Raw genomic sequence first — 27,821 nt, forward strand, 5'->3', positions numbered from 1 at the left:
CAAATCGTTTCGACACCTTCCTATCTTTTCATTGTATCGCAGTTTTGTGGTGTTTTGAAACGATGAAAATATTAATAAACTGATACTACTCACTTGGCCTAGAGCAGGGGTCTCAAACTCAAATTTGCCCGCGAGCAAAACTCCTAGTTTTGATGACGTCGCGGGCCACAGCATCGCTAATAGGGGTATTCAATGTCTTTCCAAGTAGGCAGGCCTTATTTGACGGTACCTTACAGAATGACATTTACCAACACCATCGTCAAAATTTGAATTACGCTTGGCACGAAAAAAAATCTTATTTCAAAATCTTTGAATAAAATTATTGTTGTACTTATGCTTTCGCACAACAAAACGTTCTCGCGGGCCGTATTCAACCCCTGACTTAAAGCACGTAAATATGAGGAGCATACAGAGGTGGTCAGTAACGAAGTATACTTCTACTTTTTGGAAGTACTCAACTAGTTTTCCTCTACTTCTGGTACTTATTCGAGTAGATCTGATTTTCTCTACTTCTACTTCCACTGCGTAATATTTTGTGATCTATACTTATTACTTATACTTTTCGCTATTTTCAGTTTCTCAAGTAGAAGTAGTTTTATCCCCCAATACGAAAGATAGCCTGAGAAATTTCGGGACTGTTTTCACGGAGTACCAACATTTAATATTCGTAAAAGTCAAGTAGCCCAGAAATTTTGTTGCGCTTCGCGCACTGTAGTTATGGAGTGGCAAATATGTTTTCACGTAAGTATCAGTGAATATCATTTAGGTACTGGATTGCTTGATTACGCTCACACCGCATTGTCGCCCATGTCAAATTTTTCATCACAGTAAATATGGCCCACCATGGGATATGAAACTACTGTTTCGCTATCTAGCAATTATACCTATCATATCGTAATCTAGCAGCCATGATGCGTCCTGCTAATCTGGAGAATCCGGATTTTTTTAGCGTTACACTTGTTTTAGCAGATCACCTTGGAAGCTTTAGTGACGAAAGACATGAAATATATTTTCCGCTTTTTAGAAGTGGTATTTATATTTCACTTTCAATTCCGAGTATCATACTTTGAGTTCTAATTACTTTCAGTTCTTTCTTCTGCAGAACATACATGTTGAAACATAAAAACAAGTGCAGTAATGCCTCTATTTTCAGAAAATAAATCTACACTAAATATAAATTTTACGATCCACAATATTTGTTATCAACGTATACTAATCGCGCAAAGAGTTGAAACCGTATCCGATACAACTTCTCCGTATTGCTCTTCGCCTAAACGTGGGGCATTATAATATGGGACAGGGCATACCATGCCATGATATTCTCTAAAACGGGGTATTCTAGTGAACAAAGGGTTTATAGGTAACGCATTTTCATATCAATACTATAGTTTGCATCCCACGATGCGAAAGAATGCTTATTCTGTCGAAAATTGATACCTTCTGGGATGCATCAATACGAATCAAGCTATCTGCACCTTCCGTATATCTCAATTTGCAGCTATTGACAGTCCATGCGAACGAATTAAGAGTGTTTTCAAAACTACTTCCTAACTTGAGTAGATTTAAAGTCAGTCAATTCTACTACTACGTCAAGTAGTTTTAGGTTGCTTATGGAAGAAGTACTCCTACTGGTACTTGAGTAGATTTTTTCTCCGCTACATCTACTTCTACTTGAGTAGCTTTTTTGACTACTTTGACCGCCTCTGGACATATATATAGGTCTAGCTCTGTCTGCGTTCAGACTAAGAGCACCATCACCGAGATGATGGAAGTAGGCCTATATCCATCGAAAACAGAGATCATTGCAGATTTCAATTTCTAACGCGTGAAAGTGCTGTGTTCGAGATTATTCTGATCAGTGATGAGCATTTGACGGACTCGGATAGAGTTTTGGGTCTGGATTTTGAGACAATTTTGAGACAGTCGGATCGGATTCGGATTCTATTACATACTTTTTTTCGGATAGTTGTAACTTCTGCTTCGGATATTTTTGGATTACCAGACGTAATTTTGATTTTAATTTCAAGTCAAAAGAAATATTCTTCCGCTCAACAACCAAGCACGGACAGTAAACTCATTCTATTAAGACTGCTAGCACTATAAATTTGTTCTGTCAATGGCCAAGTAAATATAAATCAGCTTACCCTAACCTTAGCCTTTGTAATGACGACTCTGCCCAGATGTACAAATACATGAATCATCGGAAAAGTTAATCGATGCAGATTATTCGGATTCGCATGGATTTTTGGTTGAGATTGTTCGAATTCGGACGGATAGTTTCTCAGGAACTCGCGATGTCGCACGGATTCGGATTCTCAGAAAGCAATATCCGCTCATCACTGGTCCTGATGTCTATGTCGTTCCTCTTAAAGACATATCAGCGTTGCATACGGTCTTCCTCTTCGTTCTCGTTTCATCTTGAAAGGTTATTGACTTCACGACACTGTCATTGGATTTTCGAATTATTTGTGCAAGAAATTTAGCTTGGTGGTGATCAATGAATGATGAGAGCATAGCAGTGAAATTTCCAAATCCCCCGTATAATAAATGCTACTTACCTTGTGTGATTTGTAATTGCCGTCTTTTTCGAATATCAAAATATGATAACCCTACATAAGCCTACCTACTTAGACACGTCGAAATTTCATGTATAGGGCCCGAAGCAGTTTACAGCAGTGCTGTAAACGACTCAAAAATGCTCAAAGTATTCAAAATATGACTTCCACGAGAATAAATGAAAGACGAAATTGCAATATAAAACAATAAATCAGTTACAAGACATAGGCTACAGGTAAATCTCGATACTTGAATTCTTAAGCTCGCGGTCATTCGGGAGTAGAATTGCAAGAATCTACACATCAATTGATTCTTGCGATTTTTGCGATTACACTTCCGAATGACCCGTTGATTGATTGATTCTTGCGATTACACTCCGGAACGACCCGTTGGTAGGGTTAGGCTACCATACGTCATCTTTTAAGAGGATTGGTCCTCTTTTTGACTTTTTTGAAATCGACTTATATACCGTAAATCAGCACCGAAGTACGCTGCGACGGGTATTTAGGGAGTTAAGCCGGAAAGAAAACCTTTTTCTTAGTCAACCGACCACGAAGTGGGAAAAAATTACCATTCTTTCAGGATGTTCCTCCGGTTTTTCGAGTCTCAAAATTCCGGAAAAGTGTCCTCTTTTCAGATTTCCGAAATATGGTAACCCTACCCGTTGGCGAATTTTTTAGTCAACCTTGCTATCCAAATCCGGTTTTCCATTTAGATTTCGCCATTTTTAGTTGTTTCTGTACGATCGCCTGGCTCTCGAAGCTGTAAAGTCGCTGCTGAAGATATTCGGTGTTCTAAACATAGAAGATGTGCGGAAACTTGAAATCGCCAAGTTTATGTATCAGTTCCACTGCGGTCATTGCCCCGAATAGTTCAATGACTTCTTTACCTCGGGATCAAAAGCGCACAAGTACAATACACGCGCGTCCACGTCGTCCAAATATCATATGATAGACAGAAAAAAATCATCGCACTATCAAATATGCCGATCCTGACGTTTGGAACAGTATCCCGCAGGCCATCCGTCAGTCGACGAGCTTGTCCACATTCAAGTCAAAATACAAACAATTACTACTACATGAATACTAGTCCATCCTCAAGATTACCGGACCACGACCTGACCTATCGAACTCGCCTTCCATGACATTCAACCCCATTTTTGTCGCTTGCCTTTTCTCTACTATCATCTTTTACGTTTCATTCAGTGTGCATGCCTCCTCTTTACATTGCCTAGGCCAAGGTGGGTGTCTGATTCCATAAACTACTCCAAGTCGCTTCGACACCTTCCCTATCCTTTCATTGTATCGCATTTTGTGGTGTATTGAACTGATAAAATTGCTAATAGACCAATGATTATGATGATGAACACAGGACATTTTACATTTCCTGAAAAAGGAGGACAAATCCTACTACATAAGGACATGTGGTAACCCTGCGTTATTCGATATTTTATTGAATAGTAATAGTAATAGTATTGAATATCTATTGACCACAGTCGCCATACTGATTCTATGATACCTTCAAATACACCAAAGAGGTCATCACTAGGTGGCTGACAGAACCTACGTTCTGCTTGCTGATCTCTTGACCGGTGTCGTCGAACAGGGTTCGTTAGTTGGCCGCAGATGTAAAGTGTTTCCTCAGTACAATATAGCAAACTACCGATAAAAAATGCTTCCTCACATCAGCAGGGTGGTCGCCACCAACTCAGGTCTGTCGCATACCGTTCAAGTAATCGCCCGTAAGCCCTTAGCTGCACCGGCGGTCTTGAAGGCAAATATCCCCGATGTCGTCCCGGTAAAACCCAAGTCATCAATGCCGACAGGAATACCAAGCGCAACCGTTTCGATGTTCGGATCTTCCTCTGTAAGATACGCCCATTCCGATATCACCGTGCCCGATTACAGCGCTTACAGAGTGGCGAAACAGGAGACTGGCAAAAATTTCCGTCAGCAAGAAGACGAAAGGAAGCTCAGAACGAAGACGTTTAATTACGCTGTTTCCGCCGGACTATGGATGGGAGGCGCGTATGCTGCCAAAAATATTGTCACCACCTTCTTGAAGTCTATGAGTGCATCCGCGGATGTCTTAGCTCTGGCGTCGATCGAAATCCCGATGTCTGATGTCCCAGAAGGAAAAAGCGTTACTTTCAAATGGAGAGGAAAACCGTTGTTTGTGCGGCACAGGACACCGGAGGAAATCGAACAGGAGAGATCGGTCGCTCTTGGCGAATTGAGAGATCCACAGCACGATTCGGAAAGAGTTCAATTGCCTAACTTTCTCGTAGTTATCGGTGTTTGTACGCATTTGGGATGCGTGCCTATTGCGAATGCTGGAGATTTTGGTGGTTATTATTGTCCGTGTCATGGGTCGCATTATGACGCGTCTGGCCGAATTCGAAAAGGTCCGGCCCCCTTAAATTTAGAAGTCCCGGAATACAGCATTATGAACGATGAAATCCTCAAAGTCGGTTAATGTTTGCCTGTTTAATAGTGCTGTTTAGAAAAATGTTTAATTGGCATGACTGAAATTGGTATTTATGTCGGTCTGAAAAATTTGGCCATCGATTTCATTGACATGAAATATTTCATGTTTGGATATGGTTTGAATTCATTTACACAGTTGATTTTCATGCATTTTACGCTATGATCTCCCTCTCTTGTTAAAAAACACTGGCGAAATTCAATGTCCATTCGCATTGTTATATTGCGATTGACCGATAACAATTTTGTGATGTTGAAATATATATGTATACATTGCAGATATAGTCTTAGGTCTTTTTTACCGTAGATAGGCGTGTGTCATGTCTCTTTACGACGGTATTGGACTGGATGGAAATCAAAATGCAAAGGCTTCTGGATGGTCCTCCAGTTTTACCATGCTGAAATCGCAGCTGGAAGCAAAGAAAGCTGCTTTGACCAAAGCGAAACACGCAAAGCATCGTCAAAGCAATCCTGTCATTGCTCCTGTGATTAATTTGAACTCGGCGATTAAGTTGGAAGACAAAACTGACAGCACCAAGACAGACACCGCACCGGTTAGCAATGAGTTTGAATGTAATACTATTATTCGACCCATGACTAATTGCCGAGCTACTGAATCAACCATATGGAATCCTGGCTCGTGGTATCACAAGCATGTTGTCAACAATTACGTGCAGTGGGCAGACAGCCCAATTGAAAAAGATAATGTCGTCTGGCCCCCACAATTCACTTATATTGTATAGTTACTTGTGGTTGTATATATTGTTGATATATTTCAGTCGTCTCAGTCACTATGCATTGGTGCTGTAGGCTACTGCCAAGAGTCTTTGGTTCGTCTGTTGAGGCTCTAGGTTTACTTGCATTGCTAATGAAATAGCACTAGCACTCACATCCTTGCACAGCAGTTTGCCAATAACGGCGAAATGCATACAGCAAAACCCGATCTGTCCCGGGTGCTAGTCCTGCCACATCGTAAAATCAAACCTGGCACTTGATCAAAGTTCTCTTGAGCAATTAATTGAAAAAATAGCACATTGATTCTGGTACCGAATAGTCGTGTACTCGTGTTTTTCAAGTGTGACATGAAATAGAAGGGTGCAGTGATGATGTTGTTGCTTGCAACCTATCATTGTTATGCTATTGTTCTGCTCGGCTAAGAAGCTTCATTCTCGATTTCGGAATGTAGCGACTGCTGTGTGCCGGTACGCTCGTTTTCGATCGCTTGACGGTTACTGTTGATGACACGTTGGCTTGCATTTATTTTCTCGTCAAAACAGGCAATCTAAAACCTGGATCTGTAGGTTTTCTTGGAATTGAAACAGAGGAGTTCTTTAAATTTAAATCTGTTCATAAAAGTTGGTCATCACTTGCTCCTTCAGTCCGAACTTGGTAATTATAACATAACGAACGACGTCTCGCTGTGTGAGAATACTAGACTCTCCACTTTACAGGGCTGTGATGTTGAAAGTTACTATCGTTATATTTTTTGTGATCCAGGCCGAGCCCCCAACGACTCAGTACATCGCCGGCGAGAATTTAGATCTTTTCGAAGACGAGTACGACCCTCGCTATCCGAACGAGTACGAAAAAGTGCTCAAGAAAATGGCGGAAAAGCAGCGGGAGAAGGACAGGGTAGAGAAGGAAAAGGAGGAGGAGGAACGGCGGAAAAGGAGAGAATCGAGACACGCCGAGAGAGACCGTGAAAGGGACCGGAGAGGGAGGGAAGATCGGAAATCTTTCGGTTTGTAGTTATTTACAAAATCTCATATATTTGTTCGGAAATTGGAAGCCATGGGACTGGAACTATGTTTGAAATATATTCATGCTCTTAAGATGGATCTTATGGAAGAATCAAAATTGTCACAACAAATTTGTACGTACGTCAAAGTTGAGTGCACTGTATTTTGCGATCGCAGCCGGCTAGACTAGACTTTTGCAAAATTGTTTGCCTGTTCATCTCAAATTTATTGTCGGAAAATATCTCGTCCGAGAAGTATTCACGATCTCTTCCGTCTCATCTAATGTCTTGTAACTCTATTTTAATCGATCAAAGTATGTCACCAAGAACCTATCGAAGTATATCATTCTTACATCGACGTATCACAGTTGAAGTCGTTTCATTTGTTCGCCAACAGTCTACTTAAAACTTGCATGCTTGCAGGGGGGCCAGGCAGTGGCTTCTCAAGACGCCCTCCTTCCGACGACGAAGAAGAAGACGATTACGAGAGGCAGAAAAGGATGCGCATGTCTGCCGCTAATAAAGCGGCGATCGCCCCGCCTACGAATCTCATCGAGGAAGACAAAAAAGCGGAGATGCCCGCGCCTCAATTATCAGGTCTGTCTCTCGATGTCTTTGTGAGATCTTGCAAATTTTACCGTTGAACGCTGTGCATGGTCGGCAATTCGCGCTATTAGCTGGTATTCCTGTACGCAGTGGGGAAAACACGGTCCTTTAAAATTGACACTACTCATATATTTAAATGCTGATTCTATCTTCAATATTTAATAGCTCATTTACAATTCATCGATTTGTAGCACGCTGGTGCGTTTCGTTCATAATAAAATGGGATGCGGTGTAATCAATTTCCATGTATCGGCTAATACGCACATTTTGCTCAATTTTTTGTCCTAAAATCAGGGTTGCGTATTATACATGGGTACAAGAGTTTTAAAAAGATTTCCCCCGACATAAAACTTGCAATTACACCTTTCCCCTTGTTTGTTGTCAATCGCGCATCACATCGTGCCTTGACTCGGATGGCAATGGATGGCAATCTGATTACCGCACCTATTTTCCACATCTGATAGGTATAATTGACTTGTTTTCACCCATTAAAAGGGTGTTGAAGTATCGTTTGCCTGGTTTACAACTAGGGCTGGGCAAAATCGAGTACCTGAGTGATTCGATTCTGAATCACGTAAAATGCTTCGAGTCGAGTCGAGTATTCGAGTATCACTCATTATGATGTCACAACAGAATGTACTATGCCAAAGTTCAAATATCTACCTTTTATGCCACCACGCAGAACATAATGCCTGCTACCCGTCACATTAAATATACTTTGGTAATTTTTCAACCATACCGACTTCATTGCCCTTCTTGACAATGTCGTGGAACGATCATGACTTCGGAAATGTGTTATTTCCAGTCATGATCGTAGCTTTGTACTATGTCTATTATGCTACGACACGGCCAATCAAGGTTTCAAGGCTTCCTCAGTGGAAAATATTATCAAAAATAGAATTCTCGTTAGTTAATTAACTTTCAGTTGCGAGGAGCGTATATTTTCAGTACTCGAAAAAATCGTCTTTTACTACTCGACTCGAATCATTAAAATTAATACTCGATTCAGATTCGAGTACTCGAATCATTGTGCCCAGCCCTATTTACAACCCACGCTATGGTGGACGTGGAAATATAGTTAATACACATAGATTTCCAGTTGTACATCTTTCTTCTCTGCTGCTTCGAACACACTCCATACGAACACAATGCTCTCGCATCAGACGCTTTCTCTATCACCTGCTCGAGTGCTCGTACAGGGGGTGCGTAATATACATACATGGGTACAGGAGTTTTTTCCCGTTTATCATGCCATTTTAATGGTACAGCTTCTTGGAGGTACAGAACTTCAATATACAATTGAATAGTATATTCATATTGAAATAAACCCGAATATTTTCGGCTGACACTCGTCAGGGGTAATCGTCAGCAACTAGTAGAGAATTGGAAAGAACATTGTATCACAAAATATGACGTCACCAGCATGAAAGAGAGAGCGTTCAATTTACTATTTTTAGGGGGTACACGAACTCATTTTATTGACAGAGTTTGGATTGGTGTATTTTGATAAGAGTTGACTCCTAGGCACACAAATGGAAGTGTGAACAGCCCGTCCCAACGACGCGAAATCTGTCATCTCAATCGATCTGTCATCGCGTCGTTGAGAGGGGCTGACTAGTTGCTGACGATTACCCCTGACGAGTGTCAGCCGAAAATATTCAGGTATATTTCAATATGAATATACTATTCAATTGTACATTTGAAGGGTGCGTATTATACATGGAAAATTACGGCATTTCTTTTGCGACGGGTGTCAGTTCTGCCGGTTAGTTAGAATCACTGAGTACGCGTCTGCGTGTATTTGTCGTGATGTCAATTTTTCGTGATCGAGACATATATATTTGCCCCACGCATTCGTTTTGACTCTGACTGTTCGTTCAGGCGGCGCAGGCACCCAGTTTGCTCACAACCTCGCCGGTTCCGTCGCCCACAAAATCATGTCTCGCTACGGCTTCAAGGAAGGTCAAGGGCTTGGCAAGGGCAACAGAGGCATCAGCCATGCGCTGCAGGTATTTCGAAGGATCGCGCAGTGCTCGAGGGTGCAGCCCTGATGTCGGTGTTGGCGTGCGATTCAGGTGGAGAAGACTAGCAAGCGTGGCGGGAAGATCATATCGAGCGCGCAAATCGAGAAGCAGATCGAGGACGAGAAGAGGAAGGAGCAGGAGGAACGGGAGAGCGTCGCCAACCTGTTGAAGAATCCGACCAAGGTACTGTGCCATTGGTTGTCAGTGCATTCAGCACTTGGTGAATTTGGCATTAGAAATGAATGACTATAATTATATGAAAGTGATGCATAAATATTATTATTAAATCAGAAAATGAATGTTTCACCGAGTGTGACCGTGAATTTTGGTGGCCAGCACTTGGTGTTTATATATCAATGTATTCGGGTACGGGTAGGTAGGAGTAGGTGGGGATTAGGATTAGGGGTCGACAAGTGTCTAATTCAGCAAATGCTGGATTCTCTAGTAATCTTGGCGTTAATTGCGGCTGCTAGCCAAACAGGGAATGCGCAATTTGACAAACGCTTAAGCGATTTAAGCATTGCCGATGTTTCTGTGATGCACAGGACAGGATGCTGTTCAAATCTCTCGAAAGCAAGCGGGGTTGCTCAAAGTGCACTGAGTAGCGAGTACTGTTAAAAAGTATACGGTGGAAAATACGTCTCGTGGTCTGATTAGTTTAAATTGGCTTGCGATAAGTTGAAAAATTCTAGGCTCTATCCCCGTGACGAACTATTGCATGCGTTTTTTACGTTCTATTCTGAAGCTATGTTCGGCTTGTGATTAAGGACCTGCTGTCCGTTACTCTTTCACAAATATGAGAACTATGTGCGAACAGATGTGTTTTGACATGTAAAAGATGGCCCTGAGTAGTTTGTCATCAAATGGTGCGCCATAGTGGAAAAATTGTACTTCCTTTCTCTGAAAATGTGCGTCCTCATTACCAATTCAGTATTCAGTGTGACGCCTGGATAAGAGGTTGCCAGTAACCAAATGTTTACACTTGGCAATTCGAAAAATATAAAGATATTTTTGCATACGTTTTTATCACCTTTTTGAGTGGACGGCTGCGTGAAATAGGCTCTGAATATTTATTTCTCATGTCTGATTATTTGTTTCAATCATGTTTTTCGAAGATTGTACCTATTAGCGATAGTAGTTATTAGTCATTTAGTGCTAGTCGCAACTGTGCGTCTTGCAATCTCGAATAGAGCAACCACCGATGAACCGCTACAAGGATGAGACGACGTGACTGCAACATGCGACAACTACACATTTAAACACCTACTCGATTAATTTTCAAGACTTCGTATTCTACTTCTACTTCAGTGGTTTCCAACCTTTTTCGACTCGTCACGCCCTCACCTATCTCGACACAAGTTTTCGCCCCCCCCCCCCATATTTATGGATCCGAAAAAGAAGACGTTTAGACGGGAAATTTATTGACCTAACTCTGATCGCTGGTGAATTTACTAAAAACGGGCCATTTTTTCGAAGTGTTGTGTGCTCGGGAAACCGGTTTGCATGCCCACTTTCCTTTGAGTTGACCTTTTTTTCTCGCTATATGCAGAATAAGCCATCTTCACATGCATTTTTTGGTAATGGCAGTTTAAACATTTTCGCCCCCTTGTTTCTCAAAATCGGTTGGGGTGCGATATCGTTCATGTTGGGAACCACCGTTCTACTGGATTTAGTTTTGGCATGTCTCGGTAGCCACTACTTATGATGGAGTTGAAATTCAGACATTACTTTTAATCGAGTAGCAAAGCTGAATACTTTGACCACCATCTGTTCGTCAGTGATCACTGATCACCTCAGTCGACCAAACATCACAATAGATTTCGAAGAAATGACAGGTTCACGGTTTCAGTGTGTGCACGAAGACAATGCCCATAGGATTGTATCAACAAATTTTATAGGCCGTCACCTTGACAAAGCGTTTTTATGGCCACAGGTAGTGGTTCTGCGCAATATGGTCGGTCCGGGCGAGGTGGACGAGGAGCTGCAGGTGGAGACTTCGGAAGAATGCCGGAAATACGGCGAAGTGAAAAAGTACGACAGCCCCGACACCGTTCGCAACACGTTTCGTAACATGTTGTCTTCTCAGGTGTTTGATCTACGAGATGGTCGGGCAACGGGAAGAGGAAGAAGCTGTACGCATCTTCATCGAATTCGAACGGATGGAGTCTGCGATCAAAGCAGTGGTGGACCTCAACGGCCGCTACTTTGGCGGTCGTACAGTGCGCGCCTGCTTCTACGAGCCCAGCAAATTTCACGATTTCCTTCTCGGGGATCCGCTCTGATAACGCGAGGCGAAGGTCGGCGGCGTCGGCCGTTCGTTAGCCTGGAATGTGCAATGCGCCGATCGCGCGACGAGTTCCGGAAAGTGACAAGATGTCGACCGCATTTGTTGGCGTGTGGCGATAGGTTGTGATTGCGTCAGCCGCATTTATGCGTTTTCTATTTCTGTCTTGTTTTCTGCGTTTTGTTCGCATCGCGCGTTTTGTTATCGCGCTGGCAGCACGATTGTGGAAAGGTGCGCGTTCCCGTGATGTTAGTCGCGGGTCGGATGACGATAATCGTTATCGCTTATCGTTACGTAAATATGGTTGATGGAGGCCGGACCTTCGAGGTATTTAATTCTATTTCGAACCTTCTAATCATCGGTCAGCAACTCGCCAACGGTTCATACCTCTGCTGCTTACTCTACCGCTTGTGAAAATAATAATTATTATGCACTCTTGTCGCTCTCGAGTTTCCGACGTTGCCACGGACGGACTGTTCATTCAACAAGGTTTGCAATCGAGTTACTTTTTGAATCGGTGCGATCTTTATAGCAGCTCCTGCGGAGCTTCATATCAACTAAATCGACGGAGAATGAGTTATATGCAACTCTCGGAAACTATTACTTCTATCAAAAATGAGTTCTAATCAAAGTAAAATGGCGAGTGGCCGTACATCTGGAAAGAAGTCGAAACATCAACCTATTTAGTAACAATAAGACCTTTACGTCCCCTCTGTTCTAAAAATGAATCTAACGTTGCATTGTGAACAGTCCAAGCGCGTCTATTGGACATGATTTGAGAGGCATATCGCTCAACACACTTACAGTTTAGTTTTCCACGAGTTCGTTTTCTCTGCGGGCACAGTTTGTTCAGGCACTTTGCCTGACGAAGTAATCTATTAGTGTTGACCCTGTGTTAGTTACGTCAGATGCACGATTCATTGTGCGTGGGAATAGGCAGTTGCTTGTAGTGACGCGCGTTTATATTTGGCTGGAATGGAGTCTTGGGCCCATATCTGTATTGGGTGCCGTAACAGTCTGTTGCCATCATGATGCGAATGAATGCAGTGTTGCTTGTCTTGGCTTTGGGAGTGCATTCCGCCGGTGAGTATTGTACTGTTATACTAGTAGTTCTGAACGTTTTCAGCCTGTGCAGACGGACAGGGTTTGGAAGAAAACCGACAAGATAGCGTAATGGTGAAGCGTCCGGCTTCTTGATCGGTAGGTCGTGATCCCCGGCCGGGTTAGACCAAAGACCTGATTAGTAACACTGGTATCCATGACTTCCCTGATTGGCGCTCATGCGTTACTGGGATAGCATGGAGTGGAGGGGTGGTGCATGACTTAGAAAGCCGTAAGGCTATATCTGCACTGCCTTGTCCGGCGGCGTATGCACTCATGGTATACATAGCCTATGCACAGATCGTGCTGCATGCGTATCATGAATCGGTGTATAAATGCCGCAAAAAACATCAAGGACAAAAATATACTACGTCCTTCTCCTTCCTTGCTCACCGTGAGCTTCCTGATTCTTCCCAGGATAGAGAGAGAGAGAGAGATATGATATTCTTTCTCGCCTGCACCATCGAGATGCTTTGGCGACGGAGTTGCGATACGGCCCCATGAGGTCATCTAGTCTGCGCCCCCGTTTTTTTTCTCCTCCATGCTATCCGTGATTGCTGAGCGCCTAGCAGGATAGCTGCGGATACCATTTTCGAGTCTTTGGTATGACCCGGCCGGGGATCGAACCCACGACCTACCGCTCGAGAAGCCGGACGCATAACCATTACACTATCTTGCTCGGTAGGATAGAATTATGCGTTACACCTGTTACGCGTGTTTGCATTGAAGGTCCTGCAAGGCAAATTCCTGTCATAACCGCCTGCTCCATTTTGACTGATTAGTTTCATTCCAAAGAGATGACTACTTTTAACGAGTTTGTTACGTGACGTAGAAGTGGAAAGTAGACCATTAACTACACGAAGTCTAATTGCGTTCTAGAAATCTAGATCGTTTGAAATATGATGTGCTATTTTTCCAATTGATGAACAAGCCTTCAAATTAGATTTTGCTATTAAAATACATTTGGTGGGTCGGTTACACAAGTTGTCGCGGTGCAACGGCCTATCCAGGAACTTGCCTTAATTATAGATAACTAACCTACGGATAGATACGCGACACCGGTCGTCACGCTTGCTTGCCCGAAGGAAATTACTGCTCAGCAGTCTGCACGCAACATAATTGCTAATCCCATATCTGACGACCCGCGTGCTCAAATTCAACAAAGTTGATCTTATTTGAAAGCTACTGTCGCACTGATTCCGAAAATATACATTAAAATCTAATCAGGGCAATGGAACCCCCTTGAAATACACCTCAAAAGTCTGAAAATCGGCAATGCGTGATCAAGTTTGATGAAGGCTTGGTTGAAAACTTGATTTTTTTTGGTATTGTTGCAACAAGCCTCGGTACTGGTCAGAGATTTAAAAAACTTTGACCGTGGTGTAGGAAACGGTTCAGCACAGGTTTCAGAAGAGTTTATTTGCTGTTCGTCCATTTTTGAAATATTTAGTTTAGCACACTGGTTCTCTAACTTTTTTTAGAAACACCCCCTTATATGACAGTAAATATTTCGTGCCCTCCTTATCGTCATAGCACACAATGAAACCAGAAAGTTAGCGATCCTTACATATAGTTTGATGGTATGGAAGAGTATGGCTGTTGATGGGAGACTTCTAAAATACGAAATTCAGACTATACACCGAGCAACAACCATAAAACGGAGATGAATCGGGCCAAGCGCGGAAAAGATTTTAGTTCACTGGAGCGTCGCGCCCCGTTCAGATGCTTTCACGCCGCCCAAGGGGACACGCTCCAGTTTGAGAACCACTGGTTTAGCCTATATTGTAATTCACAAAGTTTTCTGTTGCTACTGAAGTATGGGAAACAGTTTAGCGTGACTGAATTATACAGTTATAACGCAGCACGCATAGGACGCCGATGTAAATAGGCTAATTATTACATCTGGTGACTGTTTACCAAGGCCTTAAGGCCCATCATCGTCATCCTGGTTCGTACCGGATTTTCACTGGTGCGACGAATAAATGATTGATTAAATGATTATTTTATGTTATGATTGTCAGGTTTCCATGAAAATGTAATTGAGATTGTAATTGAGAAAAATTTTGATCAAATTAATATTACACAAAATAGAAATGCTTCAATTACAATTACATGAAAAAATGTAATAATTACATTCAGCTCAATTACAAATTACAATTGATTCAACTCTGATTCCGACACATTGTCTGATGCATCGGCCAGTCACATTTTGGTAGATCTACGTACATTCCAATAAAGTAGAAGTTTTGCGGTAGATTTATCTAGAGTAAAAATCTTCTTCATGATTCGCGCAATATGTTGTCACTAGATTTCTTGCTTTGGTACCCCTCCTGAAAATGAAGAAAAAAACGCCTGGTGTACCAGATTAAGTTTAACTATATTCGCAATTACGAGAGAAATTTTCGCCCAACATGCTACTAAGCTTGCATTTGCGCTCACAGAAAAACCGTCGACGATGAAACCTAGGCACAAAATGATTTGACGCATTTCGGCCCAAGCTTTCGATATTTCCAGACGCCGAGTAGTCCTGTCCTTGTAAACTGAGCCCAAAATTTTCGCGCCTCACGCGGCTAGTGGTCCGCGCAATGGTTCGTTAATTGCATGTGGCCATTTGACCGAAAAGATTGGCCACCCCTGATTTTAGTTCCTATTTATTTATCCGGGCTATTTCTCGTCGCGGGATTCCATTCCAATATACGAATCCTCGTGTAATCAACGGTATAAACTTCCCTACGTCACATATAGGCTACCAGTGCTACAAACCGGTTCTGCCACTGCTCGCTCGAGCAGTGTATCGGTGCTGCTGGATAAGATAGCAAATTGCAGTTTAAAACATGATTTCATGACCCAAAATCCCCGACTTTATTCATGTAAATGTCGTTGCGATTCTAACTTGAGAATTCTCTTTGGTTTTCCTTTTCCTGTCAATTTTGGCTGTGGGTTTGACTCAATTTGGTAGCTTTAAATGCAAGGCTGAGCTATTTTCAGTTTTGGGTACGATAGAATTCATTTGGCATATCTTGACGGAGGGTCTGGCGTCTGCTCGGTTCATGTGACGGAGTCCTCCAGATGCTGCCTGGTGAACCGCAGAATACCTCGAGAGCCGCGATGTATTCGACTTATGAACGAATAATTACGCATTTCAGTGTCCGACAGTTGCCTAGGAAGATGCCTGGACAAACTCGATACCAGCTACACTTGCCAATGCAATGATGACTGTTATCTTTATGGGGACTGTTGTGGTGATATCGAAGATCATTGTGACTTTATGTAAGTACAAGTAGGCTGGGTCCGAGAGACGAAAAGCGTAGAATTTGAGAAACCCGGAGCTGCCTGCACTCGGTACACATTGGATAAGGGCGGGGTGGATCCTATCCTGTCAGCTAAACTAGCTAGATTGACATCCGGATTGTTAATCGAAAATCCTGATTATGTACGTTGCGAACAGAGAAGTTATATCGTATTGCACAAATATTAAACAATCACACGGATATCGCTCATAGTGTCCGTTATCAGGCGGTATGCTCTAACAGTTTTACTGGCTGAGTACATATACTCCGCTAAGGACCTAATAAGGATGGAGTAAACATTGGAAAATGGGGTATATATTTTACAATAATTGCTATAAATTCGTTGCCGACCAACAGTTGTTAAATTCCTGATCAGAGGATCATCATACCCAATGGCGGAGGCAACTTACGCACAATTTAATACGATTACCATATTTTGGAATCGGGAAAGGAGGACACTTTATCAGACCGAAAACTGGCCGATTTCACTATTTTTGCAGTAAAACTTGGTGAGTTGACTAAAAAAAGTCGTCACTGTCGATCTAACCACGAATTTCCCGCTCGAACGTTCGTCTTTTCTATTTAGCGTCATTTATGCTCATTTTCACTCGAATCTCTCTAATATCGTAGCTGTAAAAGCTGTAAAGGAGGACGAATTGTCAAGAAGGGGGACATTTATATTTAGGCGTCCTCGGTGGGCATTTTTAAAAAACTGAAAAAGGAGGACATCAGTGCGACATTAGCTTGCGATTAAGACCATACATGTCAAATTTGGATCGCCAGCTATACTATCAATTATGCTGCTTTAGCCGGCTCAGTGCCATGCGTGTCTGCGCATTCAACCGTGAGTCACGTGCGGCGCGTCTGTCCGCGGGTTGAACGCGAACATGAACACGAATTTATGACGTCATAATGTTAATTATGAACTTATTAATAGAGTAATATTTCTATAGTAATATACACGATACCTCGCGACAACTCCGGTCACATCATTCAACAATGCTGAAGTGCATACTTTTAAGCGTCACCAAATGCATCAGCTGGAACAATCACATGCTATAATACTTCCATGAAATCAATATCTTCCATCGCTTTGCTAACAATTACGACTTAACGGTCTCGGCTAGATAGGACAATGTATTTTTAAGATCAGAGTGATGATATTGATGATATTGATCACAGTGAAAAACCGTTTCCCTTGCTTGTGACATAGGCTATTAACTAAGTCAAAAAAGTTATGCTGTAGAAAACATGCCAATCTGGCGGATTTAGATTTTTATGATACATGAGCATAACAAATCAAGATAGATTTTTCACATTAAACAACGATGCATTCTTTATAACAGTTTGATTGAAGATTGGTTGATTACGCCCAATTATAACTGACTAACCACATGCAGCGTATTTCGTTCTTGCTATTGTGCGATTGTGGATAAAGCTCACAGTAGTCACTAAATATTCGTAAACGGAAAACTGCATATTTAATGCAAACTTCTAACAAAGAAGATAATTTTTTGAAATTGGCAAGGCACTTGCTCGTTTAGTTCTGTGTGTTCCTTTCACGCTGCCAGCGCCATGTGCATAGTGGTCCGAAGTTGAAATGCGAAGAATTTCAACCAAATATGTTATAATGACGTGAAAATTGTAATATATGGAAAAAGGTTCTCAGTGCAGAACCTACCAAGGTTCGTTTGCGAACGCGAACCTCCAACATTTCAAGGCTCACATACGTGAATCCCACATTCACACCACTATCCTAAATCCCTACCATGAAAACCGCAACAATGTGTATAGCTTGCGTCTAATTTTACGAGAAAAACGCGTTATACTTGCATAGCACAGTAAAAAGTTAGGCCTGCATACAACGCTGAAAGTCGGCCCGGGTCGTGTTCGTGCTCGAAAGGATCACTCGACTAATCAATGGCTGGTTCGGGATGCAATTTACCCCATGTGTAAGGTCGATTACACCTCTGACTGGAGGGTGATCAACGCTACGAACCTGGACTTTCGTTTGTTACTAATTTATGCGTGGTTGATCTGTACGAATTCATTCTCAGGAATACTTGCGTCGGAAGAAGCTGTGACACCTATTACCCTGGATACCCATGCCAATGCAACGACGAATGTCTGCAATACGGTAACTGCTGCAGCGATCGTTACGATATTTGGTAAGCGCATAAGCCAAGATAAACAGATACTGAATATTACACAGGGCAACAATTTTTTTCTCCAAAAAACATGATATGTGAGATCGAACTAGGGTTATAATGGAGGCGCTGAGTCCGACAATGGCATCACTTTCACCGAATTGGCTCTATTTTTTGAGATATTGCCTCTTCCTACATATGCCATGAAAAATATTATGTCTGTGTGATACAGTATATACAGCAGGGGTGGGCAATTATTTTCCTCCGCGGGCCAAATGAGAAATAGAAAATACGTTGGCGGGCCGAGTGAAATTTTTTAGCTATATTCTCCAGCGTATTTTAATTTTAGTTCTAAATTACATTGTTAATATAAGCTGCTCAGTGAATGTGTTCAGGTCAGGTAACGAGAAGGGGACGGTAAATTTAAAAAATATATATTTGCCGTCATGATTCGAAATAATGTTAAACATGATACATTTTAACTCTTTATACCCCTATCCACGTTCCTCTATTAAAATTCTAAAACAGAGGTTCTCAAACTTTTTTAGGCACGCCTACCTTTATGATAGTGAAAATTGCGTGCCCCTTATCATGATATTACTAAATTTAAAAAAGTGCTATAAGAATGCTAGCAATCCCAACGGATAGTTTGATGACATGGAAGTTTATGGCTGTTGATGAGATAATTCTTAATTATCAAAGTCGGACAATTACACAGAGCAATATAACCGTAAGCTGGGGATAAATCGCGCGAAGCGCGAAAAAAAAATTCTTAAACTTCGGCTTCGCGCCTACTACTGACGCTTTCACGCCCCCCCAGTTCGACAACCCCTGCACTGAATGGTATATGCAATAGAGTACGAAGCTTGTTTTCTTGGTCGCTGCCTTCCTAGCAGTGTGCACTGTGCTGCTTTAGTAGCCTTGATGTTGAGCGAAGCTTGCAGTATTTCTGAACTCTGCCCTCCATTGACCGAGTGCTTCGTCTTTTTTTTTATCATAAGACCGACAATAATGAAAATCTCTAATCGCGGCAACATGCTCTGCAAGCACTAGAAGGGAGGTCGTACCCCTGCCTTCAACAAACAAATATTTAGTCCTTCGAAGTCTAAACCTTCTTTGAATGTCAGTTTGCGAGTTTCTTTTTTGGCATGCTCGTTAATCCATTATGGGCGATAGATATAATGAGTCATATAGTAATCGCGAGCACTAATTGACTTGTTTCACGAATTAGGGATTTGGAAACGTATCACGTAACAATTTGAAACACATGCCTTATAACTACAGGAAAAGAGTGATTTCTTGCAACTCCAATCGCTACTCGTATTTTGCCATAATGCCTTTATTTGGAATTTGGATTACGCATGCGAGGTAGCCTACGTATAGGCAGCGTAATCGTGGCATATTAATGAACAGGCTTCAAAGTAAACTAATTTCCTGTTAAGTTGATACAGCCTAGGGTTTTAGTCATTCAAAAAGCATGTTTTATGTCTTCAATTCCAAGTAACACTTCGCGGGCCGCACAGAATGGCTTCGCGGGCCGCATGTGGCCCGCGGGCCGCACTTTGCCCAGGTCTGATATACAGGGTTACCATCGACACGGACCCTAAAATAAGGACAGTCGAAAATTAGATTAGCATGAAAAAGCGTTTTTGAACATACTTTGTATTTATACGAGCCGTGGCATATCACATTCCATACCTGTCGCCAGAAACAATCGCTCAAGCAACTCGTTGTTATTAGAATGTGCTTCATGGATCTCACGACAGCTCAGGTCTAGGTTTACCTTCACTCTGGGCCGAAACAGCACTTCGTCAGCCCACACCACTTCATCAGCCCCCCCCCCCGCCCCATACGGTGATGAACCAAACCTCTTCACCTCTTTGTGATTATAGAAGCGTCAACCAAGATGAAAAAAGGCCGTACACCAAGTTTAGACAAAATCATTTTTGAGCGTATTGAGCAAGAACTCCAGTAACATGCTTGTAGTATTGGTCCTGGCCGTAGAAAACTTATTTGCGATGTTTGAATCGGGGAATATTGCTTTGAACAATTGCGACGTGCAATCCTTGGTGAGGAATCATTGCTGGTGTTTGACAGTATGGAATGCCCAGGTTCCCTCTGCAGCAGCTGCCTTGTGGTCGTTGGTGCTGATCGACTAGTGGAAAAATTATTCATCGACTGGCTCAAATTAATCATTATGACACATTTCTCGTGTTTTGGGGTATCAATGTGAGATGAAATAGCGGTGTTTTCTATGGCCTCCAGGTTAATGTCACAATTTCAGATATTGCAATGTGCGAAACACTCGCTCTTCAAGCTTCGTTGGATACCTTGGAATGCCGTTTTTTGCCTGCAATACCGTTTTTACGCCTGCTCATTTTACCTAATCAGATTTGACCTTATTAGTAGCTAAAACTATGTTCGCAAGTGGAAAATAATTTAGAAAAATTTATCAATGAGTAATAGCTTTACTACTTTTTAACCAATGTGTCGACTGCACTGCGCCTTTTTTCATTACGCAATGAATGCTGCCTTCCCCACAGCTTGAGCTTATTCTGCTGTAGACCAAATAGCAGGAACCTGGTACTGCTGTTTACTGCTAAAATGACGTCCGCCGTGGTAGCTTGGTACAGACGAAACAACTCACTGCCCTAGCTATCTCACCACTTGGAAGTCAAATCTTATGGTGTGTACCAGAGATGAGCGGATTTGAAATTTCTATGTTCTAATCCAATCCAAATCCGAACTATCAAATCCAAATCCAAATCCGAATCCATCACTCATTCATATTCAAGTCCATGTCCAATCCTAATCCGATTCCAACTGGAAATTCTGAAAAAATACTAATTTATGCAATGGAGGGATTCGAAAATTGTCTTGATTCACTTGATCCAAGACAACTTAGTAACCATAAGTACATTATTAACTGATCCGAATAAAGTTTGTCGCCATTCGCCACACGACATTTTAATCTCCCAGAAAATAGGTAAATCCAATCCAAATCCTAATCCGTTCCGAAAAAAATGTCTAATCCAAATCCAATCCAAATCCGACAAAATGTCACAAATCCTGTTTTTTCAAAACCTAATCCTAATCCATGCTCATCTCTGGTGTGTACGTGTACGTCACGAGAGTTCCTTTCCTTTATGATGTCATAACATCTCGACGCAAAACCATAATTTTAGAATATTATGCAACACAGATACCAGAGGAAATCGAAGTTCTGTAGTGGTTGAAAATAAGACAAAATAAGTACATTTCTTAGAAATAAGGACAGCTGAGTTTTCTAAGTCGTGGCCCTTCAAAATAAGGACAAATCTTAGAAATAAGGACGGTATGGCAACCCTGGATATATAGGTGAACTCGTACTTAAGTAGATTAGTTTATATCATATCCCATCTAGTACTAACATGTGCGTTGTAGTGCACTGATGGGCAACAGTTGGTTTTATCCTAAAAATTATCATTTGGAGACTATTTTCCGATGAAAATACGAATAAATGGGATATTTTTGTGTTCGTTATGTGGAAATGAATAGATTTATGCAACGCAGTTTCGTTCCGCCGGTCTAATTGTGTTTTACATTTCTCACATTCTCGTGGTTTCAGTACGAACGGACCTACTAAAACATTTAATATAGGCTGTTAGGATAGGTTATTCCATACCGGTAGACAACGGGGACCGGATTCCAAAAGCTTTTACACTGGGTATTTGCGGCCGTTTACAAATGTTTTCCCAGCCATTGAATGCTTATAGAGTTCAGCACCGTCCTCAATATCTCTAGGAGTCTAAATACACTATCGTCAAGTATAGTTTTTAAACCATTACGATGATTGTTTGCTTTTTTAGCAATCGTTCTGTTGTAGGCTCTGCGTAACGAATGAATGCGAAAGTCTGCTATGGTTTGTCTGTTGTATTTGCCTGAAACTATAGTAACAGCGGTGGACATCGCATGGTCAGATTTTTCACTTCAATAATGAACGTGAAATGACCTTCACTTTCCTTAATTTCTGAAGTGATCAAACTAGTCAGCGTTACTATTCATATACAAGTTGCAGTAGAAACTTCAAGAAAATGTCAAAACTACTTCAAGTAGAGGTAGAAAATGAGGACCTGAAAAGTAGCCTACTGATGTAAGAAATTTCAAAACGTAGATTTGATCAATGGGTTGCATACTTTTAGCAGTTGATTGGAGGTAGCCACCTGGTCATGCACTGTCGAAATTTGAGGGTGCGTTATCTCGACCAACTCTAAATTACTAATATACAAATAGGCAGCCTCACCATACGATCTCCTTTAGAGGGATTTGTCCTCCTTTTTAGCCTAAAATGCTCAAATAGACCACGGAAGACTTTAAATTTTTACCTAAAGGATAGACGATGGGTTATGCGAGAGTTAAATCTAAAAAAATGACCTATTTTTAGACAACCCAAGGAAATTGGTTGTATAAATATGGTTTTCTACTGCGCTTCAGTCATTTTTGGATCCCTTGAAAAGTGTCCTTCTTTCCCAATCTCAAAATATGGTAACCCTACGTGTAGGTGAAATTATCAGAAATACATTCAATTAGCGTCATACAAGGGCTCTTCCGCCCAATCGCTATGACAGTTTCACTCATGAAAGTATCACAAGCATATCCCAACACTACTTTCTGCTATACAAATGTAGGTTTTTCAAAGTAGAAATTATGTAGTGCAAATATGTAAAACGTACTTGATCACTCGGGAAAAAGTAGACGTATGCTGTTTGTTTACTGGCCGATTCTGCTTGATTTTCACTTACCTCGAACATGCAGAGTATCAGGTGGTAGATCAAATGAAAAAATAATGAAGGAAGATATCCACTTAATCTCTTTCTCTCAATCATTCAGCGTTTCACCATTTGAAAGCTGCAGCGGGCGTTGCGATTCTAACTACGACGCGTCGCTGGCTTGCCAGTGTAATACAGAATGCCCAAATTATGGAAATTGCTGTTCCGACTTCGCAACTGTGTGCGGATCCGGTGGAACAGGTGGATCTACCACATGCAGCGGACGATGCGATCAAGTTTATGATGCGACTCAAAGTTGTCAATGTGACGCCGACTGTAGCAACAACGGCGATTGTTGCTCAGACTACACAGATTTGTGTGGAAGCACTGCTGCGCCTTCTTGTACTGGACGATGCGGTCAAACGCACGATTCATCGCAAAGCTGCCAATGCAATGATGCATGTGTAAACTATGGGGATTGTTGCGATGACTATTCATCGGTATGTTCATCTGGTGGAACCGGAGGTACCGGTGGAACTGGGGATTGTGGTAAGAGAATCAGTAGTCAGTACGTAGGCCTACGCCATACATGTAGAAAAAGCAAATGAGATCAGTTTCTGCAACGCCTGTCTTGGGAAAAGTGGTATAGTGAATTCCATACATCATCGAAATTAGGTTATGCGTATAGTTACTGTGACGCACTTGAACACCGACAGTATCGAATCCTGAAGCAAACGAATTACAAAAGAAGTTGTTCAAATAATTGGTGACGTATATCACTCGAAACGTATCGCTCAGCATCAGCACTTGAACAATTTTGCCGCATCACAGCGTTATGAGACCACCTATATACGTACTCGATTCTTCTCCCTGTCTACAGCTCTAAATTTCTCATCACAACATATGTTATGGCATTGCGATTTTAGCCTGGATTTCATCGACGAACGCCGAGTTGGAGACCGTTTCAAGGGACATGTGGCTTCTTGACGATAATTTTGTTCCCGAATCCGAAGTTCAATACGACATACAAAGCCAGACCACGCAGTCAGCCACTAATGATGTCGCCCCCAACCCGTAAGCAGCTTATGTTTTTATTCGAAAAATTTTATATGTTACATGTGTACAAACCCTAGTTCTAAATCTGCTGCAGATTCTTTGTTTACGTCAACCAAAGCCGTTTCGATTATGGCACTTACAAGCTGCTCCGAGACCTGCAGGATAACTACATCAGAACTCAAGGATACACCGAAGTTGTGACGGAACAAGAACTGCAAGAGAATTCTGATTTCCTCGATGCCGTGTTGTCGACATCCGTCGGACAGAAACTGTACGAATATCTGGACAGCAAAAGTAAAATATGATCTTTGGCATTAAGTATCTTGGATTAATGTAACGATGATATCGAATCAACTAGACCTGGCCGGCTGCAGCGGGATCGAAGGATTCAAGGTGATTCTGAACGATATCTGGTTCGGGATGTATGACCGTAAAGCCCCGGATGATACAAGCGGGTATTTTATGCATAATATATTTCCAAATAAGCGATTCGTGCGAGAATATGTGTGTCTGTTGCGCCTGCAAGTTCAAGAACACAAAATGCACCGTTGGTCACTTTGCGCAATGGAGTAGCACACCACGGATCAGAATCACAAAAATTGCAACTATCAACATCATACGTACTGTGTTTGACAACCCCACAAGATCTTTATGCCTATCGCTTCCATGTCAAGTTTATTGAATAATCATATTAATACTTATGGCGTCAAATCCAACCGGTGCCATGTACGCTAATGTGGTCAATTCATGTCAGATTGGGATCAACTGATTTTATTTGGGACTCTACAACACTAACTTACCTCTGTCATGGAAGATTTCATGATAGTAGGCAACGTGCTTATAATCTCACTATTACGACTAACTTCAATTACGTAGTGAGTCTCCCAGTTGTCAACACAAACCACAGCCAAAAACACACACTTTATATCCTTCAATATATTCGTTGACCAAAGCCAATGCGCATGAATCTTTTTGTAGTAGTGGAAATACGGAAGTGATATGGTGAAAGGTCATTAAATACCACCAAATATACTAACATACTTCGTCCTATCTAACGATGCAAATCTTACCAATTTATCCCGGCAACAACCCTACACTAATATCATTGATCTTAATTACTAATTACGACTGCAGAAAGGTAAACAATTACTAAATAGGCCAATTAATCAACAGCAAACAATAGACCAAGTACAAGACTTAAATCTGGAACACACTGCGCGCATGGCCTGGGTATATGCTATCGTTCAACTCACATTGCCATTTTAGTTTCGAACACGCATTTGTCGGTGAAATCAAAGGCAGTGGCGTCTCCGGATTCCACAACTGGGTGTATTTCTACGAGCAAGAACTGATTGGCGAGTTCAATTATCAAGGATACCTGAGCAACCAGGAGCCGCGGATGGTGGGAATGAGGCACACTTGGTACGGCGCTACGAAGCCAATCAACGGGTTCACGATAGGAACAAGCCCCGAGATTGAGTTCGCTTTGTTCTCACTCTGCCATCTGTCCAGACCCAACTCCAGGCGAGTAAATACTCTCTGTTTATACAAAATATATAATTCGCCCACGTCTCAAATGCATCGATGATCGATCTCGGTTGTGAGTTACTGGTAAGTGCGTCAGTCCAGTATACGACGCCGAAGTCAAACACTATGGCCGATGTAGAAAATTCGATTAATTAATGACATGACATACGACTTCTTATTTCTGTCTGACACGATACTCAGAAGCACCTGGTAATATGTGATTCGTTTGTTCGCCTATGTTCGCGAGGCATACCTGTTAATACTCTACATCGGTGCTGTCAACATCTTGGGCATACCATCCGCACTTTTCGTGCAAATAAGATTCATCCGCAAAAAAATAATCAAAAACTGTTAACTTAAAAGTACAGATAGCAGATAAATAACCGTAAAGCAGTGCTGGTTCTTATATTGTTATACTGTTGTGACCCAACTATCAGTTTTAATGGCATCTCGCGACTAGGGCTGGGCACAATGATTCGAGTACTCGAATCTGAATCGAGTAGTAATTTTAATGATTCGAGTCGAGTAGTAAAAGACGATTTTTTCGAGTACTGAAATTATAAGGTCCTCACAACTGAAAGTTAATTTACTGACGAGAATTATAGTTGTGATACTATTTTCCACGGAGGAAGCGTTGAAACCTTGATAGGTCGTGTCTCAGCATACCAGACACAGTACAAAGCTGCGAACGTTACTGGAAATAACACATTTCCGAAGTCATGATCATCCCACAACAGTGCCATGAAATCGATATGGTCGAGAAAATACCAAATATCTTTAATGCGACAGATAACAGGCATTACGTTCTTTGTGGTGGCATAAAAGGTACATGTTTGGACTTCAACATAGTACATTTTGTTGTGACGTCATAATGAGTGATACTCGATTACTCGACTCGACTCGAAGCAAATTACGTGATTCAGAATCGAATCACTCAGGTACTCGATTTTGCCCAGCCCTACTCGCGACCTAAGCCCCACACATCAAAAAGAATACGCTGACCTCGGATACGTACGAACCATCCAAAGAATATAGCGCTCGCGCGCGATGAAATTTTCCCGTTGCAAGAAATTCAACAAATATTACACACATATTAAAAGATCGCTCTCATGCAGCCGTGACCCAAAATTTGCATTACAGTAACTTGTTGCAAATATGAGTCTGTAATGTTGGTATTTACTACTATCTTCATGCCTCGTGCCATTCGAACCGTTATCATGAAATTAAGATGATTGCTGAAAGAAAGCAAAAAGTAAAATTTACGTCGCTTTCCCCGCGTGTCGTACGTTCTAGCGTGCTAATTCAGTGTATACATGGTGCATGCCTTAACACTCGCTTCGATTAAGACTTATGATTACGGAATAATAATAGTGCGTAACATATTAATTCACTTCGGCTGGTGCGAGATGAAGTTATTGTAAAAGCTATGATTGGTAGTGCGTCGTAAGTCAAAAGATTTCTTACAAATGAGTCACAACGACAAAAGTTATGCACGTAAACCATCAATTAATTTTATTAAAATCATTCCACGTCTGAAAAAGTAACAAATATGTACGATGTTCATCTGCACTCATCAGCACCACGTTAATTATCCGCACTAAGAAAAAAATCCATCCGCAGAAGTGCTTATAACATCCCACAGGCTAAAAAGCAATGCGTTCTAGCTAATTAGGCTACATAAATAACGTGTAACGTGTAACGTGTGTACAAGCCATTGATGTAGGTTTCATCTATACGGCATGAAATTTGGGCGAGCATATGGTTATGCAATTAGATCAATTATGAAATTGCAAAATCGCATACAACGATTTCATATGACTAACTCGGTTTTTCAATTTTATATAGATGCCCAATCAGTTTGGTGGACTCTGCTGGAAATACCGTGTACAGAGAGATCCAAACGTACACCTGGAGTGGTCAATCGGCACCCAACGGACAATCTTATATCGCATCCGCTTATTTCTTGACATAAATAATCGCAATATACCATAAAACGAATGCTTTATATGACTTGTTCTGATCGAGAGGTATATTTTGGTGATTTTCTCTCATTATAATTGAATCTGCAATTCGTCGTTTCATTTAACTTTAGAGGCACACCTAGCTAGGAATTGCGTTTTCTCAAGTATTAATCAGTGTTGAGTTGTGCCACCAACTCTATTCGCGATCGGAATATATAGTTGGACTCGCAACGAGTCGCACAATCAGGATTACATCACGGTGATTGGAAACGTGATTGTTTTCCTTCATGTAAAATGTCT

At 41.6% G+C, this 27,821-nt stretch overlaps 3 protein-coding genes across 3 annotated transcripts; all 3 read left to right on the forward strand.

Annotated features, from left to right (window-relative positions):
- Positions 1-4,111: 4,111 nt before the first annotated feature.
- Positions 4,112-5,319, forward strand: LOC145433868 (cytochrome b-c1 complex subunit Rieske, mitochondrial-like). The gene has a single exon (XM_080311122.1). It carries the CDS (start codon positions 4,228-4,230, stop codon positions 5,029-5,031), a length of 804 nt encoding a protein of 267 aa, XP_080167248.1. The 5' UTR covers positions 4,112-4,227; the 3' UTR covers positions 5,032-5,319.
- Positions 5,320-5,359: 40 nt separating this feature from the next.
- LOC145433867 (splicing factor 45-like) lies at positions 5,360-12,130 on the forward strand. Its single transcript, XM_080311121.1, has 7 exons — positions 5,360-5,593; positions 6,537-6,780; positions 7,201-7,374; positions 9,265-9,392; positions 9,459-9,590; positions 11,341-11,438; positions 11,494-12,130. Exons 1-7 carry the CDS (start codon positions 5,360-5,362, stop codon positions 11,687-11,689), a joined length of 1,206 nt encoding a protein of 401 aa, XP_080167247.1. The 3' UTR covers positions 11,690-12,130.
- Positions 12,131-12,626: 496 nt separating this feature from the next.
- LOC145433866 (uridylate-specific endoribonuclease A-like) lies at positions 12,627-27,629 on the forward strand. Its single transcript, XM_080311120.1, has 9 exons — positions 12,627-12,774; positions 15,939-16,062; positions 18,140-18,250; positions 23,099-23,526; positions 23,904-24,051; positions 24,128-24,327; positions 24,392-24,488; positions 25,300-25,557; positions 27,406-27,629. Exons 1-9 carry the CDS (start codon positions 12,720-12,722, stop codon positions 27,530-27,532), a joined length of 1,548 nt encoding a protein of 515 aa, XP_080167246.1. The 5' UTR covers positions 12,627-12,719; the 3' UTR covers positions 27,533-27,629.
- The last annotated feature ends 192 nt before the right edge of the window (positions 27,630-27,821 follow it).

Source organism: Botryllus schlosseri, chromosome 2 (assembly GCF_051294905.1).
Source record: "Botryllus schlosseri isolate E-star chromosome 2, Bs_hap1, whole genome shotgun sequence".
Classification (NCBI taxonomy): domain Eukaryota; kingdom Metazoa; phylum Chordata; class Ascidiacea; order Stolidobranchia; family Styelidae; genus Botryllus; species Botryllus schlosseri.

What these genes read in the sequence shown, in the direction of transcription:
- LOC145433868 (XM_080311122.1), top strand. Translation starts at nt 4,228, where the DNA reads ATGCTTCCTCACATCAGCAGGGTGGTCGCCACCAACTCAGGTCTGTCG.
- LOC145433867 (XM_080311121.1), top strand. Translation starts at nt 5,360, where the DNA reads ATGTCTCTTTACGACGGTATTGGACTGGATGGAAATCAAAATGCAAAG. An exon ending in GCATCAGCCATGCGCTGCAG is followed by an intron (nt 9,393 to 9,458) that starts GTATTTCGAAGG and finishes CGTGCGATTCAG; the next exon opens with GTGGAGAAGACTAGCAAGCG. An exon ending in TGTTGAAGAATCCGACCAAG is followed by an intron (nt 9,591 to 11,340) that starts GTACTGTGCCAT and finishes TTATGGCCACAG; the next exon opens with GTAGTGGTTCTGCGCAATAT.
- LOC145433866 (XM_080311120.1), top strand. Translation starts at nt 12,720, where the DNA reads ATGATGCGAATGAATGCAGTGTTGCTTGTCTTGGCTTTGGGAGTGCAT. An exon ending in GCCCCGGATGATACAAGCGG is followed by an intron (nt 24,489 to 25,299) that starts GTATTTTATGCA and finishes TTGCCATTTTAG; the next exon opens with TTTCGAACACGCATTTGTCG. An exon ending in CTGTCCAGACCCAACTCCAG is followed by an intron (nt 25,558 to 27,405) that starts GCGAGTAAATAC and finishes AATTTTATATAG; the next exon opens with ATGCCCAATCAGTTTGGTGG.